The following is a 20,897-nucleotide window of genomic DNA, read 5'->3' as shown; positions in this document are numbered from 1 at the left end:
TACCAAGTGTGCGGCGCCCCGGCTGACGTGTGAGCTGTATTGATATTGTTTGGAAACAATGTAGAGAAGGCTTTTCACTCGGTTGCTTGTGCGTGTGTCTGTGTGCATCCAGCATGAATCAGAGTGCTTTGTGTGCGGCTTTTGTGTGCTCAGACAGAACCCCGTGGGCTGTGGGCATCTTTGCATGGTCCCTCTGAATCCCAGGGCTGCGCTGTCTGTGGTAGAGCAGCGCCTGTCCCTCTTTATTAGAAGTTATTGCATGATCATTTCAATGGGAATAATTTACCTGCAGCTAGAACTTGCTCCGGGGGCTGGGTGCTGCAGACTGGATGTATGTGCAGGGCAGGTGGTACTTTTCAGCCTCCAGGACTTCAGTCAGATGTTATGAACAACATAGGAGGGGGTTCCTCTCCTGGACTGTTCCAAGGTTTGCTGGGTTCCTGCCCCACAGGTGACTGAGACCTGCTGGCACACCAGGCACTCCCAGCTTCCAGAGATGGGTCTGATCTTAGATTTGTCAGCCAAAATCCAAAGTATGCTAAATAAGTTGCCTTCCACAAATGTTATCTCTGACTTCTCCACCAAAGTTTCAGAACAGAGACCTGCTGATACCTTGTTCTCTGCTCTGTTTCATTTCTGATTATGTACCACATACAATTTTGCAGATGATCATTTTGAGGGAGAAAAAAAGTCCTGGTGATAAATTATTGATGTTTCTTTTTTCTTAGCCTTTGATGAAAAAAAGGAGGGTTGTGAATGCTCATCTGTGGGAAGCTGGAAAGGATCCTGGTGTCTGCAACCTAGAAGTATAATTTTTCTGTAGCAGGCTGTTTGGCACAGTTTGAGAAGTAATTTTACTGAAAGGATTCTTGCTGCCCTGCTCTGGGAATGTGTTTGGAGAAGTGCAGAGTAGAATTTAGCACCAAAGTGGGGAAAAAAAGGACATTTGATGTGTCCTGACTGTAGTGTACTTACCATAAACAGAGACATCGGTCCCTGTGCTGTGATGCTGCCAGCAGTCCTGCACAGGTCAGAACATGATTTTGCCCCCCAGCAACTTGGAGCAAATGAGATTTTGCTGTGGTTTCTAATAAAGTCCCTGGAACTTAACATGCACTATTTTCTCTCCATCTCTGTGCTTTGCTTTTCTGGGGTGGTCTGCACAACATTTCTAAATAACATTTTTCATCTTGTTACTGATGCAAGTTCTCAGGATGATGAAAGGAGGTCCAAAAGGCACAGGAGAGGAATATTTACTGTGCTGTTTTAGGGGAAGTCACTGTTGTCTGGCTTCAGCGTTGTCTGACAGCAGCTGTCTCATCTCTCTCTCTCCTTCCTCACTTATGCCTGCAAAGTCGTGCCCCTAGACAGACATCTAGTCTGATTTGTTCTCCTATTTCAGGGGTGTCCTTTTTCATGCACAGCCTGAAGCAGTTGGGGGAATGAGCCTCGAGGAAAATTGATCCTCTGGTAGAGTTCATGCAAGGTTAATGCGTGAAATCTCTCCCCTCTCTTTCCTGCCAGGTTTTTGCTGGAGAAAGCTTCTTGCAAGGTTAAAAAGCATCTAGTGTTTACTTTCCTATCAAAGTGTATTCATGCATTAGAAAGTTTCTGCTATGCCTTGGAGATAGCCCTCTTGCACAAACAAGAAGTTCTGAACACTTAAATCTGATCTGCTACAGATCAGATTTTTCTGTTTTGCAAAATTAGTGATTTGGAAACTGCTCTACCTTATGAATTCTTCAGTAAAACTACTAGCTCTACTGGTGCTTGAGTTATTTTCTCCTGTGTTTCACCAATAACTGTATTGTCAAATGGGCAGCACAGCAGTGCCTGTAGCCCTGGCACACTCTGTGGCAGGAGGTAGAAGCTAAATATTAGTTAGCACCAGCACTTGGTGCTCCTTTGTTGTTGCACAACATAGGTGTGAGACTCATTTGTCCCTCAGTGTTACAGGGCAGCAACAGTGAATTAATTAGGTTTTCCTCATGTGCTAAATCCAAGCACAATTTGCAGTTGAAGGTGAGAGGTTCTTGGGTTAAGACGCTTTTGAGCACCTGTCCCAGCACCTGAGGCAGTGCTTTAGTGCAGTGTGAGGTCTGTGATGTGTTTGTGACATGTGCAGAGAGGCAAAGCCTTGGTCCATCTGAGGTCCTTCTCCCTCCTACTGGGCTGGCCAAATTCTCCCCCTAGGAGGAGGAAGAAGAGGCTGAGAGAGCCAGCCAGTGTGTAGCATATGTTGGGCTGCAGGGCATTTGCCCCTCACGTGCCTTCCCTGATCCAAGGAGTGCCAGCCTGTTCTGCCACTGCATGTATGCCGGGGGCAATGCCTGTCATGCTGAAACCACCTTTAGCCTTGATTGTCAGAGCACCTCTGTGTAAAATTCCTCAGTGTGCTTGGCTGCCATGAGTATAAATCGACAGTTATCTGAAAGATTTGGGCCTCTGTCAGGTGAGTTCAGGTCTCCTGAAGGATCATAACACTGGGAGCCAGTCAATTGAGGCAGGGAAAAACAGCATTTCCACCCAGCAGGTTTAGAGATTTCCCAGCTCACAGTGGAGCTGAGGTGCAAGGCATATGTGCTGTGCCTGAGGTGTGAGATCTTCAGCTGGGCTCAGCCTTATGCATGTGTGCAGTGCAAAGTTCTTTTGCAAACTTTTCTCCCTCTGATCTTGGGATAGAAGCTGCACAGGGTGACAGATTTTCTGAATTTTTGTGTACTGGCATCCATCTGGATGCTTAGATCCTCCTAGAGACTGGAATTTCCTTTAGTCATGGCAGTTAAATAGATCTGTTCAACCAATCTGGTCATGAAGCTCTCCTCAGTGTACAGATGGAACCTAAGCTCACAATGGCTCAATCTGCATATCAAAGCCCTGGACATATGGACACAGGTTTTAAGTACCCGTGGCTGCTCTGGCTGCTCTGCAGGGCCTTGCACCCTCCAAGCACATCTTGGTGTTCTCTTTAAACAGGGAGCTGTTTCCAGCATTGTCAGTTCCCCCGAGGAGGAGAGACCCAGTAAATATGCTGGGTGTCTAGATCCAGTTTCAGCTTCACAACTCCCAGGACACATGCACCCAAAATGCACTGCAGAGATCTCAATGCGTCATGCAATAGTTAAGCAGAGTTTGGCTCAGCTGGTCACAAGGGAAAAGATGTGAAATGAAGACTACAGAGAAAGCACCCGTTTTCCCCATGCAGGCCCAGGCCCAAGGGCATACTGAAGGTTTTGCAATCCCCAGCATAGAGCACAGAGTACGAAGAACCTCATTAAAAGGAAGCCAGTACAGGGCAGAGGAGGGACACGCTCCACAGTCCAGTCTGTCCACACTTGCCTGTGGGGTGCATTATGCTATTACAGTGGGGTATTTGAACAGCGTGATGATGTGACTGTCAGGACAGATGTAAAAGCAAAGCATGCAAAAAACCTATGGAGGTGACATTAGTCTCTGAATGGGGTAATTTGTTGCTGTTGTGCAAGTCGCCAGCTCCAGCTTTGGTGATTCACACATCTCCTTGCTGTTGCTTATCTTGAGCTTGGCTGGGAACATGAGGCTCTTTGCTCATGGGTGCACAAAGGAAAAATGGGCAGTGCCTCAAGTGAAGAGGCTGCAGCAAAGGCAAACATTGAAGTTTCTGGTTTTGCTGGGAGCAAACTTGGCCCCTGGTTCTCTGGACTTGGGAGCTTTTAAATGTTGAGAAAATCCGTATGATGAGACAGAAAAGTAAGGGGAGAATGATCAGTGCAGAATCTACCCAAAGCTGTGGTCATGAGAGACTCTGGAGCTTTGAGGAAAGTAATTCTGCCACTTGCTGCCCAGCTGCCTAGGGAGGAATTTTATACATACATACACATGTAAATATGCACGTGTGTCATATATATGAACACATGTGTCTGTACATAGATATATGGTGAAATTGGCACAGGCTGCTCTTGTGGAACCTCAGAGTTGCTCTGAAACAGGGATTATTGTAGCTGCTTGTGATTCATCAGGTGAGTCACCCTGTTTCTAATGGACAACCCTACGTGGTGCCTGGCAGTGGCAGCGGTTAAGAGAAAAGAAGGGTAAGCACGCGTCCTGCACGACAGCTCCAGCACAACAAGCCACATTTGCCCTTTGGGTCCTCGTGCTGTCGTCAAGAGAGCAGAAATCATGTGCAATCTTATTTTAGCCAATTATATTCTCCTGTAATTAGGCTCTTCTAGACTTGTCATGCCTAGCTGCCCAGAGGGCAAATGAAGGGATTTTTGAGCTCTGTTCGAGTGCTGCTGGAAAAGGATGTCCGAGCACGTTGCTCTAATGAGCAACCTTTGATGGTACATGGACTGTGGCATGCCCAGACCAACCCTGACAGGTGCTGCTTCCCTGACCCCTTGTTCTTTTTTCCTTCCCAGCTGTGGGTCTCTGTTTGTTCTCCTATTTTATACTTAAATCCAAGGAGTTTCTAGTTGTCTCTCATCCTTTGTCCCTCCCACAGTGTTTGTACAGCATCTGGCACTTGGTAACGGGCAGAAATGCTAATACAGGATTTAAAGTTTATTTTCCTTAGCAGCTTGTTTTAGGCAAACTAAAGACTTCAGTGGTCTGTTCTCCCTTGGAGGAGGGGAGGCTCTCTGAGCTACACAGCAACTCAGAAATGGTTTAGCTCTTTATTTCAAGAGCATGAGTCCTTTTCTCAGTCTTTAAAGCTGAGCTTTTACCAGCTACAGCCCATGTAGGACACAGTTTTGATTAATTTGGTTTGTGCTGCTAATGAATTGCATGCGGGGCTGCAAATGCAATTTGGAAAAGTTGACTGCTACAGAGGGGTAGGGGAGTTACAGTGAACCTCTGCATAGAGAAGGGATTACTCCTAACTTGGTGGCTTTGCTGAAATGCTTGTGCTCTGAAATTATGTGGTTTCTTGTGTCCAAGTGTAGCTGCCTGCACATGGAGACACAGATCTTGGTAGAAGTGAGCAGGAGCTTTGGCCTTTAGAGATGTGGAAAAAGCGTCACAATATCTAGGAGGGTTCAGCATTTCCTCCATAGCTCTTATATGTTGGGTAGTGGTTTACTTGGCATTTTACTTTAATTTGGGGTCAGTTGGGATGCTTTCTCTCCCTGTTTTTTGCACTGTGAAGGGGTATCTGGCTTGTGCCCAGTCAGGGTGTTATGTGCACACTTCAGTAACTCTCATGTGAAGCACGGCCCCTTCCCCCTCTACCTTGTCTCTGGTTACCAGGGCCCCCCAATCTGGTATTTAGGCTAGCAGCATTTGCTTGTGAATGACCAGAGCTGAGATGATGCACTGAAGCAGTGGCCCTGCCTCAGTCTGGCTGTAGGGGGGTAATGTGCAGCACAAAACAGGGCACAGCCAGGGTGTGGACTCCCTCTGGACAGATGGGAAGGTAGGATGAAACCTTTTTTTAACCAGCAAATAGACTTGCCAAGGGAATATCTGCAGATCCTGAAGTCTTGGTCTTCCCCTGCTCCTTTCTTCATGGATGCTGTTAGTATTGGTAGGTGGGAGCCTAAAGCTGATCCAAGTGAGTGGTGAGCTGGCCACTTTCTGCTGAAGATGCTAGGTCTCTGAGTTAAGCTTGTCACCATCTGCCAGCTGACAGTTCTTGTGGTAAGTAAGGTAAGCCTGGGTAATTTTGCTTTCAATGTATTTTGGTGTAAAATAGCTTTTTAATCATGGATGTTCTGAACAGTCAGCATATAAGGCAGTCTCCAGCCATGGGTTCCTGCTAACACTGTACATGCAGCAGGCTATGACAAAGGACATACCAGTGTTGTGAGCAGGAGTCACTTCTCAAATCAACCTAAAGCCATGTTGGACTTTAGAGGTAATAAGCCCAAATGAGTGTCTGTAATGACAGTAGCATTTTCTTGCAAGAGAGCTGCATTTACTTTGGAATTGTGTTCTGGTGAGTCCCTGTCACTCTTTACTCTGTGCTGGGAGTGCTGCAATCAGTGTCTGAGCTCTGCAGGATTCAGTACCAAGGCCATGGATAGCCAGGAGAGCAGGGCAGCTGCAGGACTCAGCGCCTGTGTGACACCCTGCATAGCTGTTGGGAAGTGCTTAGTTCACAGCTTGGTTTAGTTTACAGTGATGGTTTTAATTTTTCTGGCTGCACCAGTTTTGTCTCCTTTGCTGCAAGCTAACCTCATTTTGCTCTTAAAGCTCACAGCTGAAGTTAAGGGCACTTAAAATGAACACAGCAGTGGTAAGAGGAGGTTTGATTAAATGGAGGGCTGTGCAGTTGTTTCTTGCCACAGAGAACTACAATCAGTTGTGTCTCACTGAGAAATAGCAGAGTGGAGTACAGCCTGGATGCAGGAGCTGCACCAAGCTGATCAGGGCTTGTTTATGTTGGTTTCTTTTTTTGCTGTCCTTGACAGTGTTCTCAGCTGTTGTGCTGCTTCCGCCTCTCTGAGCTGTAGAGAGCAAGGGAGATGGGGGCTTCCAGTCCTGGGACATTGCCACAGAAGAGTGAGAAAGTTGGTCTGTCTTGTTGCTGTGCTTCGGTCATCATACCTAGAAGCATGATTCCATCCCTGCCTTTATTGTTGCTCCCACCAGGGCCAGTCTTGACTTTTCATCACCCCATCTCAGTTGCACTGTGCAGTCACTTGAGATTCTGAAGGAAGCCTTCTCACAGCAGAGTTAGTCACCCACCCAGGTGCATTTTTCTTCTGCAGAAAGTTGATCTGCCTACCTCTGCCAATTCTGACACTCAGTTTCCTATTTGTCAGGAAAAATACAGTTACAACTCTCATCTTTCCACAGGAAGGGGGAAAGAGGTTTGGACAAAGGCAGGCCCCCTGAAATTGCCCCTTCTGGGCTATGTCTAAGATGCACAGTGTCTGCTTCCTGTTTTGGCTATCCAGAAGGTGTCTTACAGGTCACTTAACCTTGAGTATGCAAGGGATCTGATAGGTTTATGATAGATTTGGGTTGGGGAGGTGTGATTTCTGAGTGGCGGCTCAGGTGAGGATCCAGAACCCCTGGAAGGCTTTCAGTGCTGGCACTGTGCCCTGAGCCAGGGCTGAGCAAATTCTCTGGGCCTGTGTTTGCAGATGGTACCTGAACGGTGCCAAACCTGACAGACTCCAGGAGCTCCTGTCCTCGGTGTGCTGCAAGCCTTGTCCATGGTGAAATGATCAGAGACCAGCAGAGGATGACGGGTTTGAGGGTTGCACCATAATCCAGTGACTTTTCCTTACAGGATGGCAAGTCCCTGAGACCGCAAGCCTCTCCCGGTCAGCCTGGCAGGGTCAGCCTGTTAATGATGCCTATTGCAGGATAGGTCAGTCCTGCTTATGCAGGAAGCACGTTTGTCTTTAATCCTGTAATTGAGAGTTTCAGTAACAACTTGCCTGTAAAGATCAAAAGCTGAGGTACAGACTTCTTCCTGCCTGGTTCCAGACATGGTTGGGAAGATTTCAGCTTCCCTGCGTACAGGTGCCTCCTTTTACCTGAGCAGCTCTTTCAGCTCTGCAGGGAAGCTGTAGGGCTGCCTGCTCCCCAAAAGCCCCTTGTCCAGAGGGCTGTCTTCTGGCTTGGCTAAGTGTTATTTGCAGCTTTACTGGGGGGGGGACAGATGACAGCAGTACCCCTTCCTGCATGAAGATGAGGACACACTTGGTCCTGGAGAGAATTGCCATTTATGTGCAAAAAGGAGCAGTTGAAGCGGATGATGTGACTGGAGAAAGCCTTGGTGGTCACTTAGCATGTTACCAAGCAAAGCTGCAGGATGTGGAGGGCTGCTCCATTGTGCAGGGAACAAAGCTGAGCTATTTGCTGGCCTGCAACAGGCACTGGTGATGGAAGGAAATGCCATCGAGACTGAGAGTCGTTTCTGTCATTTCTGGGTAGCCCTGGAGTCCTTGCCAAGAACAGAGAACATATGAAGATGAGAGGTGGTGAGGCTGCCATCCTGTGTGCTTTGCAGCCCTGATGCCTTCTCACAGTAATCACATGTAGATCTGCAGAGTTTCCAAGAAATAAAAAAGTCTCTTTTCTCTTCCCATCTGTGCATGGAAGTGAGTATCCCAGCCTTAGATAAGGCTTTCATGGGGCATCTACCTTCCAGATTGGTTACTGTAAAGTCTAGGCAGGCCTGCTGGATGTCCCTCTCCTGCACATTGCTCTCAGCACCCTTTCTGAGAGCCCCATGTGCCTTTTGAGCTTGACTTTTCCCATCACTGAGCAAAAGGCAGCCAACATGCAGCCTTCAGTGAGGATCACCCATTGACCTCCACAGCCAGAGAGGTGAGATGTGCCCTTTCTTAGCCCAGACGGATGGCCAGCCCTTGCTCTGGGCAGAGCTGTAGGGGTCTGATGTTGTTCTGTGTACAGCTGGAGGGTGCAGCTCAAAACCCCGCAGCAGAATGGGCCATCTGTCACTGCTGTGCAGATATGCTGGGCTCCGCTGCAGCTGGGGATTCACCTCGCCTTGAAATGCTTCCACCTCCAGGGAATAGAAGAACCTCTGCATTGAGGATTAATGTGGATTCCCACCAGAATCTGATGTGTCCTCTGCCTCTGCACACCCCTCCTGGCTACCAGCAGTAGGCAAGCCTAAAGCATAAAACCTGGATCAAGAGAGTGGCAGGTCGGGGGCCTGTTGTTGCTCTAGACAGGGCAATGGGAGGAAAAGGGGCTGCTGCTCTTTGGATTGTACTGTGCTGCAGCTGTGTGAAGAGAGCATTTTCCCTGACCAGTTTCTGGTGTTTCTGAAGCAGCTCCTTGCTCTGCATAGTAATGGGGCTGGCTGCACGCACAGCATACAGCTGCAGCTCAAAAGAGAATGTGGATGGCTGTGGGAGCTCCTGTGGAATCTGTCCCTAGAGTGACTCTGCTCAGGCTGCAGGCTGTGCTGGCATTCAGCTCTCCTACAAACAGCAGTGTTTGGCTGTCACAGCCGTCCCCATCCAGGGACTGAGCATCATGTGAACGAAATACCTTCCACCCTGCCTGTCTCTGTCACCAACAGAGTGAGCCTGGCACCTGATCCGTTTGACCACCATGTCCCTGATGGGGATGCAATGTCTGCTTGTATAAAGCTTGGGTGCATTTTCTTAATGTCTAAAGCTGCATAAAAGTAAGTGATTTAAGCTCTCTGAGTAAAGATTGCTACCATGAGGCTGCTCAGGAAATGGAAAATGGAAAAGGCGATCACTTTGTTCCTGGCACTAAGCATGAGTGTTGTTTCTCTGCAGGTATACAGAGCCTGACACGTGAAGTGCTAGAGATGGTCTGGCTCACTTCAGAGCAGCCAGTGGTGTTTCTGTACATCCACTGATGTTGGGCAGTTGGCAGAAGATGCAGGCAGCCCTGTCCAGGGTGTTTTCCCCCACCTTGTGTATCTGATTTCAGCAAATAACCCTGTGTATTCACTGATGAGCATTAAAGTTCCCTGGCCAGGCCTACAGCAGCTGGTCGCATCTTACTTACTTTATCATTAAATCTTACTATCTCTGCTTTATAGAGAAAATGGTGGCTTTGAGGCTAAGTCAGATGTTTGCCTTTCTTCTGCTTTTGATCGATGACAGGTCTTGATGCTGAGCCCCATTCCTTCCATGGTGTTGAGGCGCTCACTCTTCCCTTGTATTTGTCCCACTGGACGACATTTTGTCCCCCTTCTCTTGGTTGACTGATACAGCAGAACTGTTATAGCAAGGCCAGCATATGCACCACTGCTAGAGTTAAGCCCCATGAAGCTGCTTGCAGCATTCCTGGAGTATTAGAAATAAACTGCTGAGCTCAGTATTTGATTAACCAGCACAAGCGTGTAGTGCAGTGGCAAGTAAAGCCGGGCAGGCAGGCAGAACACAACACACCACACAAACTGCAAGCAGACACAGAAGATGCACAAGCTGCATGGTCTCAGATTCCTCCTTGCTGCAAGGATGGGTCTGAGCATTTGGGGTGATCCACAGAGCCCAGCTGTGGCTTCTATGTGCTATCAGCTCCAGGAAAACAGTGTAGGGAGCACCTGTTGGAGCTGTCCCATTGCCTGCAGCTTACTGGTGCTCCTTGACTTTGTCCTCCTTAACAGTCGTGAAAGTGACTGGGCAAAGGAGGAGGGAGAGTCCCAGGTTTTATATGGAGCAGGGCCACACTGAGGTGTGAATTCCTGCAGTCTTAGCAGCAGCTTTCCCTGGGCCCCCCTGCCTGGAGAGGACAAATGTGCCCAGCAGTGTGGGCGCCAGCTCACAGGGTCCTGGCAGGGAGGTGGGGCTGTGGCAGAGCAGCCAGCGCAGCTGAAGCCCTTTGCATAAGGGGCTGTTTGTTTTGTTGAATTGTTAAGCCCCATTGACAATAGCAGCCCCCCCCACTCTCCACACTCAAGGAACTGTGGTGGCCAGACACTGATCCTTTCTCTTGTCTTCAGGCACTGAATTAGGGTTATTCCTCACTGAGTCCCTCTGACTGGCTGTTGGTTTTTGTTCTCCCTCTGCAGGCATATGAGTGGGCCTTGGAAGGGATGCGACACCTTGCCTGTATCAGCATGGAGGACTGCAGCTCTGCTGAGCACTGTGCAGATGTGATCAAGTGCCTGGAGAGTTACAGGGGGCAGCACCCAGACATCAGTGCTGCTCGCTTCCAGGAGATGAAGGAGCTTGCCTGTGAGCTGAAGAGTGACAAGGGGCTCAAGCAGTGGAAATTTGCATGGTCTAAATGCCAGGAGACCAAGCTGGTTTTTGAGAAGAAACTCGAAACAGCTTTGAGAACAAGGAAGTCTCTGCTGTCAGACCGCAACCCAGCTGTCGGGGAGCAGCCCCAAGCTGGCATTGAAACTGGCACTCTGTCCCACCGGAGGCACTCTGAAGGGGCCACCTCCAGGTCCCACTGGGACAGGACTCAGAGCACATCTCATGGCTACAGCAGAACCAACAGCTCTCTGGAGTGGACTAAGGAGAAAGCTCCCTCACCCTCCCTGAGCTGCCCTGGTGATTTCAGTGCTGGGGAAGTATTTGTCTGCCAAGCTGCTCTCAGCCCTGGTCCTCACTCAAGCAGAATTTCTTTCACCAGCAGGGCTTGTAAGTCTCCAACACTGCCTGAAGAAAAGCCAAACTTGGAGAGCATATTAGAAACCCCAGAGGTGAAGCAGTCTTCTACATCCACTCCAGTCCCTGGGAAGCTCCCTCCCAGGAAGGTCCTCCGGAAAGCCCAAAGCTTTGACCTGCCTTGTGGTGAGAGCCTGTGGTCAAGCTGCCAGAGGAGCGAGCCGGCCAGATATGGCAACACTGGTGTCTTCATTAAGGGGCTGGAGGTGAGCAGCACTGAGCTGGTGGACAGGACGTTCGCCCTGCGGCAGCCAGCTGTGAGCAGCTGGGCTGCAGACTGCCTGCTGGAGGGACAGAGGGGCTGCCTCTCCGGGTCAGAAGCCAAGAGCTGGGGCAGGTAAGTGGCTGTGACGTTTGGTGTCCATTTCTCAGGGTGGTGAAAAGGCAGCCAGCAAAGATTGGAGGAGTTCTGCAGTGCTGGCTACTTCAGCACTGGTTACAGGGCAGATAGATAGAGATGTAGCTCCAGCTTCCCTTCATTGTGTGTATGTGGTGCTGAGCAAGCCCACAGGGATGTCTCCACATAATCTGTCACCTTCCTTGGTGGAGGGACAGAGAAATGGGATTTGTGGCTTCTCCCTCGCAGTATGATTCCTCTAGGAGGGAAAAGTTCAGTTCCCAGACAGGAGAGGGTGTCTCTGAACATTGCTAGCATTGGAAGATGAGGGATTACAGAAACAGTATTCAGGGACCTAACAAAGCCAGGGGTACAGGTGCAGTGGGAGAGCAGAAGCACAGGGCACTGTCCCCCACGCTTTTGGGAGTGCTGTACCCAGACTGGTAGGGAGGCACTTCCAGCACCTTGTGACAGCAGCTTCACAGGTAAGAGGGTGTTCATATCTGTGCTTTGGGGCTGAAATCTCTGGGTAGCATTTATGCAACAGCTGGCATTTAGGCTTTTTTATATTTTCTTTCTCCATCCTTAAAAATCTTAACTTTGTTGTCATATTACAATATGTGCCTGTGCTTTGGAGAGCCCAGGGATATGCACTGTTCTTGACAAGGGGTCTCCAGGCAGGTCTTTCAGTTGCTCTCACTAGAAAAGATTAAAATAAAAGTAAAAAATTATTGGCAGAGATGAGAAAAGTGTGCTGGATGCTGGGGGACCATGGTTACTACTCTTGAGTGAAATGGCTGGGGACAGTGAAATCTTCTTGAAGGGAGCTCCAGTATCCCTGGGATACCCAGAAAAGCTCATGGCAGAGGAATGTGCACCAGCAGATAGCAGGGTGGTCACTCTGCTTCTCAAGGAACCAATGCAGCAGGCCTCTTGTGTCTGTGGGTGCTGAGACAGTCCCACTGCTCTGTTCTCTGAACAGCCAGAGGAGTTGACTTGAGGGAAAGCTGAAAGGCAGGGGAGACACAGGAGTAGTTATATTTGGTGCTACACTGCCTCACAGTGGAAACCTCGAGTAGCTAGGAGGAATCCATTGAGATACGTGAGAGCAACCTGTGGTAGGAACTGCTGTTCACTGATCAAGTGTTGGGACACTTCAGTTTTACTCTCTCACTTTTACTAGGACAAGCCTTACAGCACCTAGGTCTAGAGCTATTGTTCTCCCAGGGTTAACATTGCTTTCCACAGCCTCCAGTCATCAGGCCCAGCTCCTCACACAAGTTACTATGGTTTCTGCAGTGGTTGTTGTTTCAGGAGAGCAGCCAGTTGCAGCCCACTGTGCACAGAGCAGGGGCTGGGTGGGCTCAGGGGTGTGTGTCCTGCTGAGTTTGGTTCAGGATCACAGCCAGCACTGGGCACCCCCTTCCTGAATACTTAGAACCACAGAATATCCCAAGCTGAAAGGGAAGCCCAAAAGGATAGTTGATCCAACTTCTGACTGCATTGGACTACCCCAGGAATTGCACTCTCTGCTTGAGAGCCTTGTCCAAATGCTTCTTGGTCTCTGACAGGCTTGGTGCCATGGGGAGCCTGTTCCAGTGCATAACCATCCTTTCTCTGGGTGAAGGACTTTTTCCTAATAGCCTCAGCCTAAACCTCCCCTGATAAAGCTTCATGCTGTTCCCTTGAGTCCTGACAGTCCTCAGGTCAGAGCTACCACGGACAATTGTGTATCTGAGCTTGGACTGTGCTAAGGATCATCTCATTTCCATGTTGGGTGTCAGAGGGATAGTGTGTCTGTGTAGGGTGTCTGTAGGGATAGTCCAGTGCTTTGCAGGCACTCTGGCTGCTGTAGCCCTGCTGCAGCTTGAGTCCCTTCAAGGCTGAGTGTTTCCTGTTGCAGCAAACTGCGGCACATCATTGACGAGATGGTAACCACGGAGCGGGAATACGTGCGCTCGCTCCGGTACATCATCGACAGCTACTTCCCTGAGATGGAGCGCCTCGACCTCCCCCAGGACCTGCGTGGGAAGCGCAGTGTCATTTTTGGAAACCTGGAGAAACTCTATGACTTCCACAGCCAGTACTTCCTTCGAGAGCTTGAGAGCTGCTGCAACCACCCACTGAGGGTCAGCCACTGCTTCCTCCGACACGTAAGGCATCAGCACCTTGTCCCCAGGGTCAGGCTCTTCCAGATATGAGCTTGGTTTCTGTGCCTTTCCTGTTGTGCTTTGCTACCAAGAGACGCTGTCAGGGAAGTAAAATGTCTGCTCCTTGAAGTCCATCTGTTTCTTCAGGGACATCCCTTACCTGTTTTCTGTATGTGGTGTCAGTGGGAATGACTAGAGTGAGCAGAGAGGTACAGACCAACTCTAGGTGAAAAGAGCTGTTGGGCAGAAGCACAGGGACACAGGTCTTAAGGTCATCTGCCCTTTGCATTTTGCTGCTGCCTGGTGTGAGTGGTACCAAGTAACTACTGGGTTATGGAAGGGGCTAGGGGTAGTAGAACAATGAACCTAAAAGTCCTAGCTACTCTAGGAGTAGGAAGACAAGAACATTCCCTGGCTCTTAATGACCTTGAAACAAAGCTATTCCTGATACCAGAAGAGGCTCTGGTGCAGTCTGGGAGAGGCAGAATAGTATACTAGAGTAAACTACCAGGGTCATGGCTGTCATTATGTTTTGGGTGCATGAGTCTCACATGAGGATGGATCTCTTCTGCAGAAAGACCAGTTTGGAATGTATGCACTGTATAGCAAGAACAAACCGAAGTCAGACTCACTGCTGGCCAGCCATGGGAATACCTTCTTCAAGGTAAGTCCCACTGCCTGTATCAGGATTGCTCAGTATGTTTGGTCACACTGATCTGTTTAAGCTAAGCCAACTTACCTTCCTAAGGCAGGCTCAGTGCTCCCTCTGCTTCCCTGGCATGACTGCACAGCTGTATGTAAGGGACAGGGCAGAGGTGCAGTGAGGGCTTGAGAAAGGAACCCAGCATCTGGTAGCATTGGTCCTGTGGCCTTGCATTTCCCCAAGAGTACTCCTTTTCCCTGAGTACCCCAGTCAAGAGGTATCAGTGCTTGTCTGGGGTTGCAGGGTGCTCCTTGGGGAAACTGCTGCCTTCACTCTGCTGCATTTCTCAGTTCAAGCAGATGCAGCTGGGGGATAAGATGGACCTGGCCTCCTACCTGCTGAAACCCATCCAGAGGATGAGCAAATATGCCCTGCTCCTGAAGGACCTGATCAAGGAGTGCAGCGAGGCACAGGAGCAGGAACTGGGCTATCTCCGTGCTGCTGAGGAGATGGTGAAGTTTCAGCTCCGGCATGGAAATGACCTGCTGGCCATGGATGCCATCCGTGACTGTGACGTACGTTCAAGTGACTTCCCCTGCACGGGGGAACAGAGCCACGCTTATTCCCCTTCTCTAGACTTGAGGTGTTTGGATTGCATGGTGAGCCTCCCCTCAGGTTCCTCCAGTGATCAGAGTGCTGTCTGCCAGTACAGCATAGCAGGACTGCTGAGGCATGGGGCAAGGGAGCAGTGGGGCCTGAAGGTCTCCTTGATTTCCTAGGACAGGCAGCTGGGGTGCTGCTCCCTTATCTGGGTGAGCTGCTTGTCATAAACCTGCTCCCTGGTGCTTACCAGTGATGGGAAGCAGCCTAGCAGCCCTAGCAGATAGTATCTTACAGGCTGCTTTGGACCTTTCATCTCTTGAGCTGGTGAAAACAGGGTCAGGCATATTTCAAGAAGGAATTCAAACTGATGCAGATGCCAGGGATAGGGCAGAATCTTCTAGGTGGGATTTGGAGAGGCATGCAAAGTGCAGCACTGGAGGAGAAGCAGCCCCCGGGCTCAAGGTGAAGTAGGATCAGTCTGGGTCAGGAAGATCTGAGGAGCTGGCCTTCTGACCCAGATGGGCTCCTGGAAGTGGATGGAACTAATTTCCTCCCCAAGAGAAAGCTCTGGCTGCTGCCTGCAGTTGGCACCCCAGAGGTTTGTCACAGATCTGCACAGGGTGACAGAAGAGGGTCATCTGTGGGTTATGCCTGGGAGAAAGGTCAAGCTCTCCCTGAGGTTAGAGCCAGTTGTTTCAGCCTGATGTGGTCCCCAGCAATGCCATGCAGCCCAATGACTTTAAGAGCCCTCTTCAGATGTCAGGTAGCTGCCACTTCATCACCACCTGGGCTACAGCCGTATGGGGCCCTGTTCTCCAAGTTCAGGTCTAGGGCTGCCTGGGTCATGCAGATGGAGTCTTACAAGGATATTCTCTGTGTCCAGGTAAACCTGAAGGAGCAGGGGCAGCTGGTGCGGCAGGATGAGTTCACCATCTGGCTGGGCCGTAGGAAGTGCCAGCGACACGTCTTCCTCTTTGAGGACCTCATCCTCTTCAGCAAGCCCAAGAGGATCGAGGGTGGCTTTGATGTGTATATCTACAAGCGCTCCTTCAAGGTAAGGGCAGCCCTGCAGCTCCCTCTTGTGTGGGAGATGTCCATGGTTGACTTCCCCATGGCATATGGCTCTGAAATGGGAAGCAGGAGCACTTTCAGCAGAAGAGCTGCTCCCACCACTTCTAAGCCTCCTCCAAACCATGCAGTGAAGCCAGAAGTGAATACTTCACTCATTGATGCCTAGGCCCTCTCTGTGCTGTGAGATGTGGGGCCAGCATTTTCTGAGGGTCGTGGAGTATGGGGGAAAGACAGTGTGTACGTGGCAGGGAAGTGGTGCTAATTCTAGATGAAGCACTGGGAATTGCCTGAGCTGTCTGTGCTCAGCTGTGTCCAGGACATACCTGCTGCTTTCCAGAGCCTCAGGCTCCTTCTTGTTAGATAGGGATAGAGCTATCTTGGCGATAGCTCTAGCACGAGGTTCAAGCAGTTTACTCCTTTTACTCCTGGTGCAGTCTGGTTTATGCTTTGCTCTTCCTCTTCCTCACAGACTGCAGACATTGGTCTGACGGAGAACTCTGGAGACAGCGGCCTGCGCTTTGAGATCTGGTTCCGAAGGCGGAAGTCCAGTGACACCTACATCCTCCAGGCCAGCTCAGCTGAGACTAAGCAGGCCTGGACCAGTGACATTGCCAAGATCCTGTGGCAGCAGGCAGCCCGCAATAAAGGTGTGATTCCTTCCTGGAATTCCTTCTGTGCCGCAAAAGGTGCGGGAGCCCTGTTCAGCTCATGCTGTCCTGAGTAGGTTTGGATCCTGTTACCAGGCAGCTCTGTGCAGCAAGCATCTGTGTGCCAGCATGCAGCCTCAGGAGCATGTGCTGGGCTTGGCTGGGCATTTCCCTTCCCTGCCCCTCATCCCCATACTAGTCCAAACTCTGTAGGACTGTAGACACCCACCTGTTCTCCATGAAACAGAAGATCCACGCTCAGGGTTCCCTGTCCTGTGAGCAGAGGCTGTGCCCCTGAGAGACTTGCTGGTCTCCGTGTGATCTAGGCCACTATTGGAGCTCACTACTCAATCATACTGACCAAGTCCCTCCCCACAGGCTTCCCTTTGCTTGGCAGGACTCTAGTAGGTGGCATGGCACTGAGCTGCTTGGCCGGAGTAGGGCATGATTGCTTGTTCCTGGAGAATACACAGCTCTGGGGAGGGGAGCAAGTGGAGAAGAGATCTAGTCTCAGCAGTTCAGAAACAGCCCAGCCCAGGAGTGCTCTAACCTATGGCTGAATAATGCCTGCAGGGAGGGTTGGGCCTCATAATATGGCTGTGGGTCTCTTCCTCTCCAGAAATCCGTATGCAGGAGATGGTCTCCATGGGTGTGGGTAACAAGCCGTTCCTGGATATCAAACCCAGTGAGGCAGCTATTAATGACCGTGCTATCGATTACATCATGAAAGGCAGAGGTGGGTGCCGGCTGTGCCTTCCCCTTTGATCCATGTGAGTAAGGCAGAACTGGTTCTCAGGGGGTTTTTTTGTATGTTTTCTGGCAGGTGCCAGAACCAGAGCCTCAATTGCAGTGTCTCTGTTTGACCATTCCAACCCTTTCAAGAGGACACAGACTCAGCTCTCCACCAGCAGTACCCCCACTGCCTACACCCCTTCCTCCTCCTCCTCCCTGCTGGGGCCCCTCAACCTCCACATGTACCTGGACCAGGCTCTGCTGCCAGGAGTCCTGGCCCCCAGACGCCCCTTTGACATCGGCACTTGCATTGAGGAAGATGAGCTGGAGCATGAGACGAGCAGCCAGCCCTCTATGAGTACGTACAGCCCCGCTGCTCTGCAGCACCTGGGATGTGTGGGCTCATCCCTGCACCTTGTTCTGTGCTGTGTGGTCAGACCAGGCTTGCTGGGGTCACGGCAGTCCCTGTTTCCTACCCAGACCAGGGCATGAGGGCCCTGCCCTTCCATGTCATTTCTGTCTCAGCTACCATGAGGGGAGTTAGCTCAAATACAGGGGTTATAGGGTACCTGCTGAGCTGCAGCCATACCCATGGCAGGCTTGGTGCTGTGTACTGGTGCTGTTGTGGTCTTGGGGACTTGTGTCCCTGCCCCTCTGGTATGAAGTGCTCTGTCCTTTGCCCTCACCAGCCTGGCCCCGGGATCCTATGCCTTCCCTTGTATGAACTTCATTGGCCAGCCCATACCGATCACCATCATCATTACAACTCTGCTTCCTTATTTTGATTTGTTGTCTGTGGCCTTAAAGAGGCCCAGACAGGAGTGTGACTGCTCTATGGGCTTGTGTGGCCAGTGCCTTTGCAGACAGGTACATTATCAAATGTGTGTGGCACGGGTTATATGCAGCCCAAAGTCATGGTTATCGGAGTGACCTTCCTCTCTTTCCCCAGCAACAGAGAGCTCAGAGTCATCCCACTGCATGTCAGCCACGGGCTCCAGCGGCTCTGACAGTGGCTGTGTCTCCAGCGTCCCACAAGAAAGCTTCTGTGAAGACATGGGCTCACCTCCCTACATACCTGTAGGCCCACAGCACAGCTCTGCCATGGAGGGCAGGCCCAGGTTCACAAACAGCCAGTACATTTCTGCAGTAAGTGCAAGCAGCCAAAGCACTCTGTTCACTTTGCCTGCTCCTGCAACTGCCTCCCCAGTTCAAGCCACTGCCTCTCACAGGGGCACTGAAGATGCTGCTTTTGGGCTTGGGGTGACTGTGGGGAAGTGACATGCTCTCTTGCAGAGACTCGCCTCCTCTGGGGTGGGCGAGAGCCCATCTGGTGCAGGGGCCACCCCTGTGATGGCTGAGATCCCTGAGGAGATGAGCTGGAAAGGACTTGCAGTGCTGGAGGCTGCACAAGGAGCAGATGCTGCACAAACAGGAGTTATAATGCTGCCATGGGCTGGGGTATATATATATAACCTCCTGGAATAGCTGGAGCTCTGCTGCAGATGCTGCCAAGGTCTTTTCCTGGGAGGTTTGGGCCTTTTTTGGGGAATGATTAGATGGAGGAGTGGGAGCCTGTTGTTCTGAGATGTCAGTGTGTTCCTGAGAGTTCTCAGCTGCTTCCCTTCCCACTAGATCCTGTCCTGATGCTGTTGTCCTCTAACCCTGTACTAACGCTGGCTTCTCTCTTCTGCAGAAAGCAGGCCAGGTCACCATAAGTCCCTCAAGAATAGTGTGAGCCCCTCGGCCCTGCCTCAGGAAGTGGAGTTGTTGTAAGTAGCCCCTGCAGGGGATTTTCCAGCAGTTCTGAGTGCTGGTCAGGTTTGTCAGTAGCTTTGAGTCAGGGGAACCTCACCCTCAGCTCCTCTGTGAGTTTTCCCCGTGCGTTCCTGACCGGTGTCTGAGGCTCTGATTCATCTGGTTACAGAGGAGCAGCTCCCATGGAGCCACACTCTGAACAGCTGGTTCAGAAAGCACTTTGATGCTTTCTGCCTTGCAGAAGCAAAACAAGCAAAATCAAGTTCAGGTAGTAGAGGCTTGACCACCTCCTGAGTGTTCAGATGAGCTGCTTTCCTCTGAATGCTGCCCACCTGTCTAACCACTAATCTATTTCTTGTGGCTGTTTGCCAAAATCCTGCTCTTAGTCTTTCTCTGAACTGCCTTGGGGAATCCCAGTATTCTCCCCAGGGTGGATTTATACCACAGTTTCCTTTGAACCTCCAAAGGAATCGGTACTTCACCAGGCAGAGGAACCTGCTAGGCTATGGTCATGATGTCCTGAGGGAGCTGCCAGATGTTGCTTCTGTACTTAGTGATTTTGGGAGGATGCCTTGTCTGCGAGGAAGTCGCTGTTGATCCAAGAAGGGTGATCCCTGACAGGACTTGCAGCCAAGCAGGGCTCCTGCTCATGGCTGGCCACCCTCAATGTGTAATGTCAGGACCCACTCAAACCACCCTGCTCCTGGCTCAGCCTTTTCTTCTCTGTCCTTGGGGCTGAACCTCCCTTTTCACAGGGAGGGGTACAAGCATGACAGAGGCAGGATTAGGGCTTGAATGGCCAAGGCACAGGGTGGTGAACGGCTTGTAGGTTTGGCACTGTGGGGTATCACACCACGCAGGTGCAGGAGTTCAGAACCAGCTGTACAGAACCAGCCAAGGTTCAGATTTAAGATCCCGAGTCCCTTCTGAAGGGTTACAGATGAGACTTTTGAATTGGCCACAGAAGCAGTAGGGACATCAGCACATAGCCTTTGGGTGAGTCCTGAGGCACAGAGCCAGATCTCCACATGGAGGAAGAGCTGTGCTTCTCCTGCAAGGCTCTTCCACTACAACATTCTTCTCCCCACCAAAATTTGCCTCTGACAAACAGTGGATTTCAAGTGTTTTGCGGAGTCACTGCTGGCCAGGACAGAGGGACCTGTGGGATCCTGCCACATCCTAGGAGTGCAGCTGGTCTAACCCATTGCACGGTGCTGTGTTCCAGGTTTGATTGCCATTTCAAACTCACTGAAGACCCCAGGCTTCTGACCAGCAGAAGGAGACAGTCTTCATCCATGAAGATATTTTTTGCCCATTATCTGGCTCTTTCAAACAGCCCAAAACCTGACCTCTGCCTGAGGCGAAGTCTCAGGAAGGCTTCTGTCAACTAAATGTAATAGCTTTGGTGTTGGATGGGACCTTGGGCATTTAAAACTTGTTAGCCCTATATTTATAAGTAATAAGTAACATAGCAGTTTGGAGAAAAAAAAAAGTATTATTTTTAAAGCTATGAGTTGTACAGATTTTTATTACAAGTGACTCTGTTACTATTTGTTGTGTAAGCTGCACATTTTATAAAGATTTTGGAAGGGCATGAAGAGAAATTGAGGTATTTAAAAAAAGTAGTATAACTTTCTGTTTCATGGTTATATTGACCTGAAGCTCAAGGTTTAACGTCCTTCCTTATGTTCTAAATATGTCTATCATAGCAATAATTTATTTCCTTGGCTTAACACTTTAATTCTAATAAAAGCAATTTCATTGTTATGAATTGTTTCTTCAGATGGTTCTTCCAGTGCCTTGGTGCTGAGCTAATCTCTCTCATAGCCATCTGTCAGCTCTGCCACTCTGCCTGTGCCACCTCTGGTCTAAGTGTCTGCCAGCTCCACCTGT

The 20,897-nt window shown here is 50.2% G+C and overlaps 1 protein-coding gene across 1 annotated transcript in view; it reads left to right on the top strand.

Moving 5' to 3' along the window:
• The window catches only part of PLEKHG4 (pleckstrin homology and RhoGEF domain containing G4), an 81,320-nt gene extending 62,793 nt beyond the window's left edge, over positions 1-18,527 (top strand). Inside the window, exons 14-22 of the mRNA XM_062499907.1 lie at positions 10,460-11,403; positions 13,307-13,556; positions 14,128-14,217; positions 14,547-14,771; positions 15,683-15,853; positions 16,340-16,556; positions 17,137-17,253; positions 17,341-17,607; positions 18,199-18,527. Coding sequence (XP_062355891.1) covers positions 10,460-11,403; positions 13,307-13,556; positions 14,128-14,217; positions 14,547-14,771; positions 15,683-15,853; positions 16,340-16,556; positions 17,137-17,253; positions 17,341-17,607; positions 18,199-18,527 — 2,610 coding nt within the window. The remainder of the gene's footprint in view (positions 1-10,459; positions 11,404-13,306; positions 13,557-14,127; positions 14,218-14,546; positions 14,772-15,682; positions 15,854-16,339; positions 16,557-17,136; positions 17,254-17,340; positions 17,608-18,198) is intronic.
• The last annotated feature ends 2,370 nt before the right edge of the window (positions 18,528-20,897 follow it).

This window comes from Cinclus cinclus, chromosome 11 (assembly GCF_963662255.1).
Source record: "Cinclus cinclus chromosome 11, bCinCin1.1, whole genome shotgun sequence".
Classification (NCBI taxonomy): domain Eukaryota; kingdom Metazoa; phylum Chordata; class Aves; order Passeriformes; family Cinclidae; genus Cinclus; species Cinclus cinclus.
The sequence above is the reverse complement of the archived record's forward strand: the minus strand, read 5'-3'. Positions and strand labels throughout refer to the sequence as shown.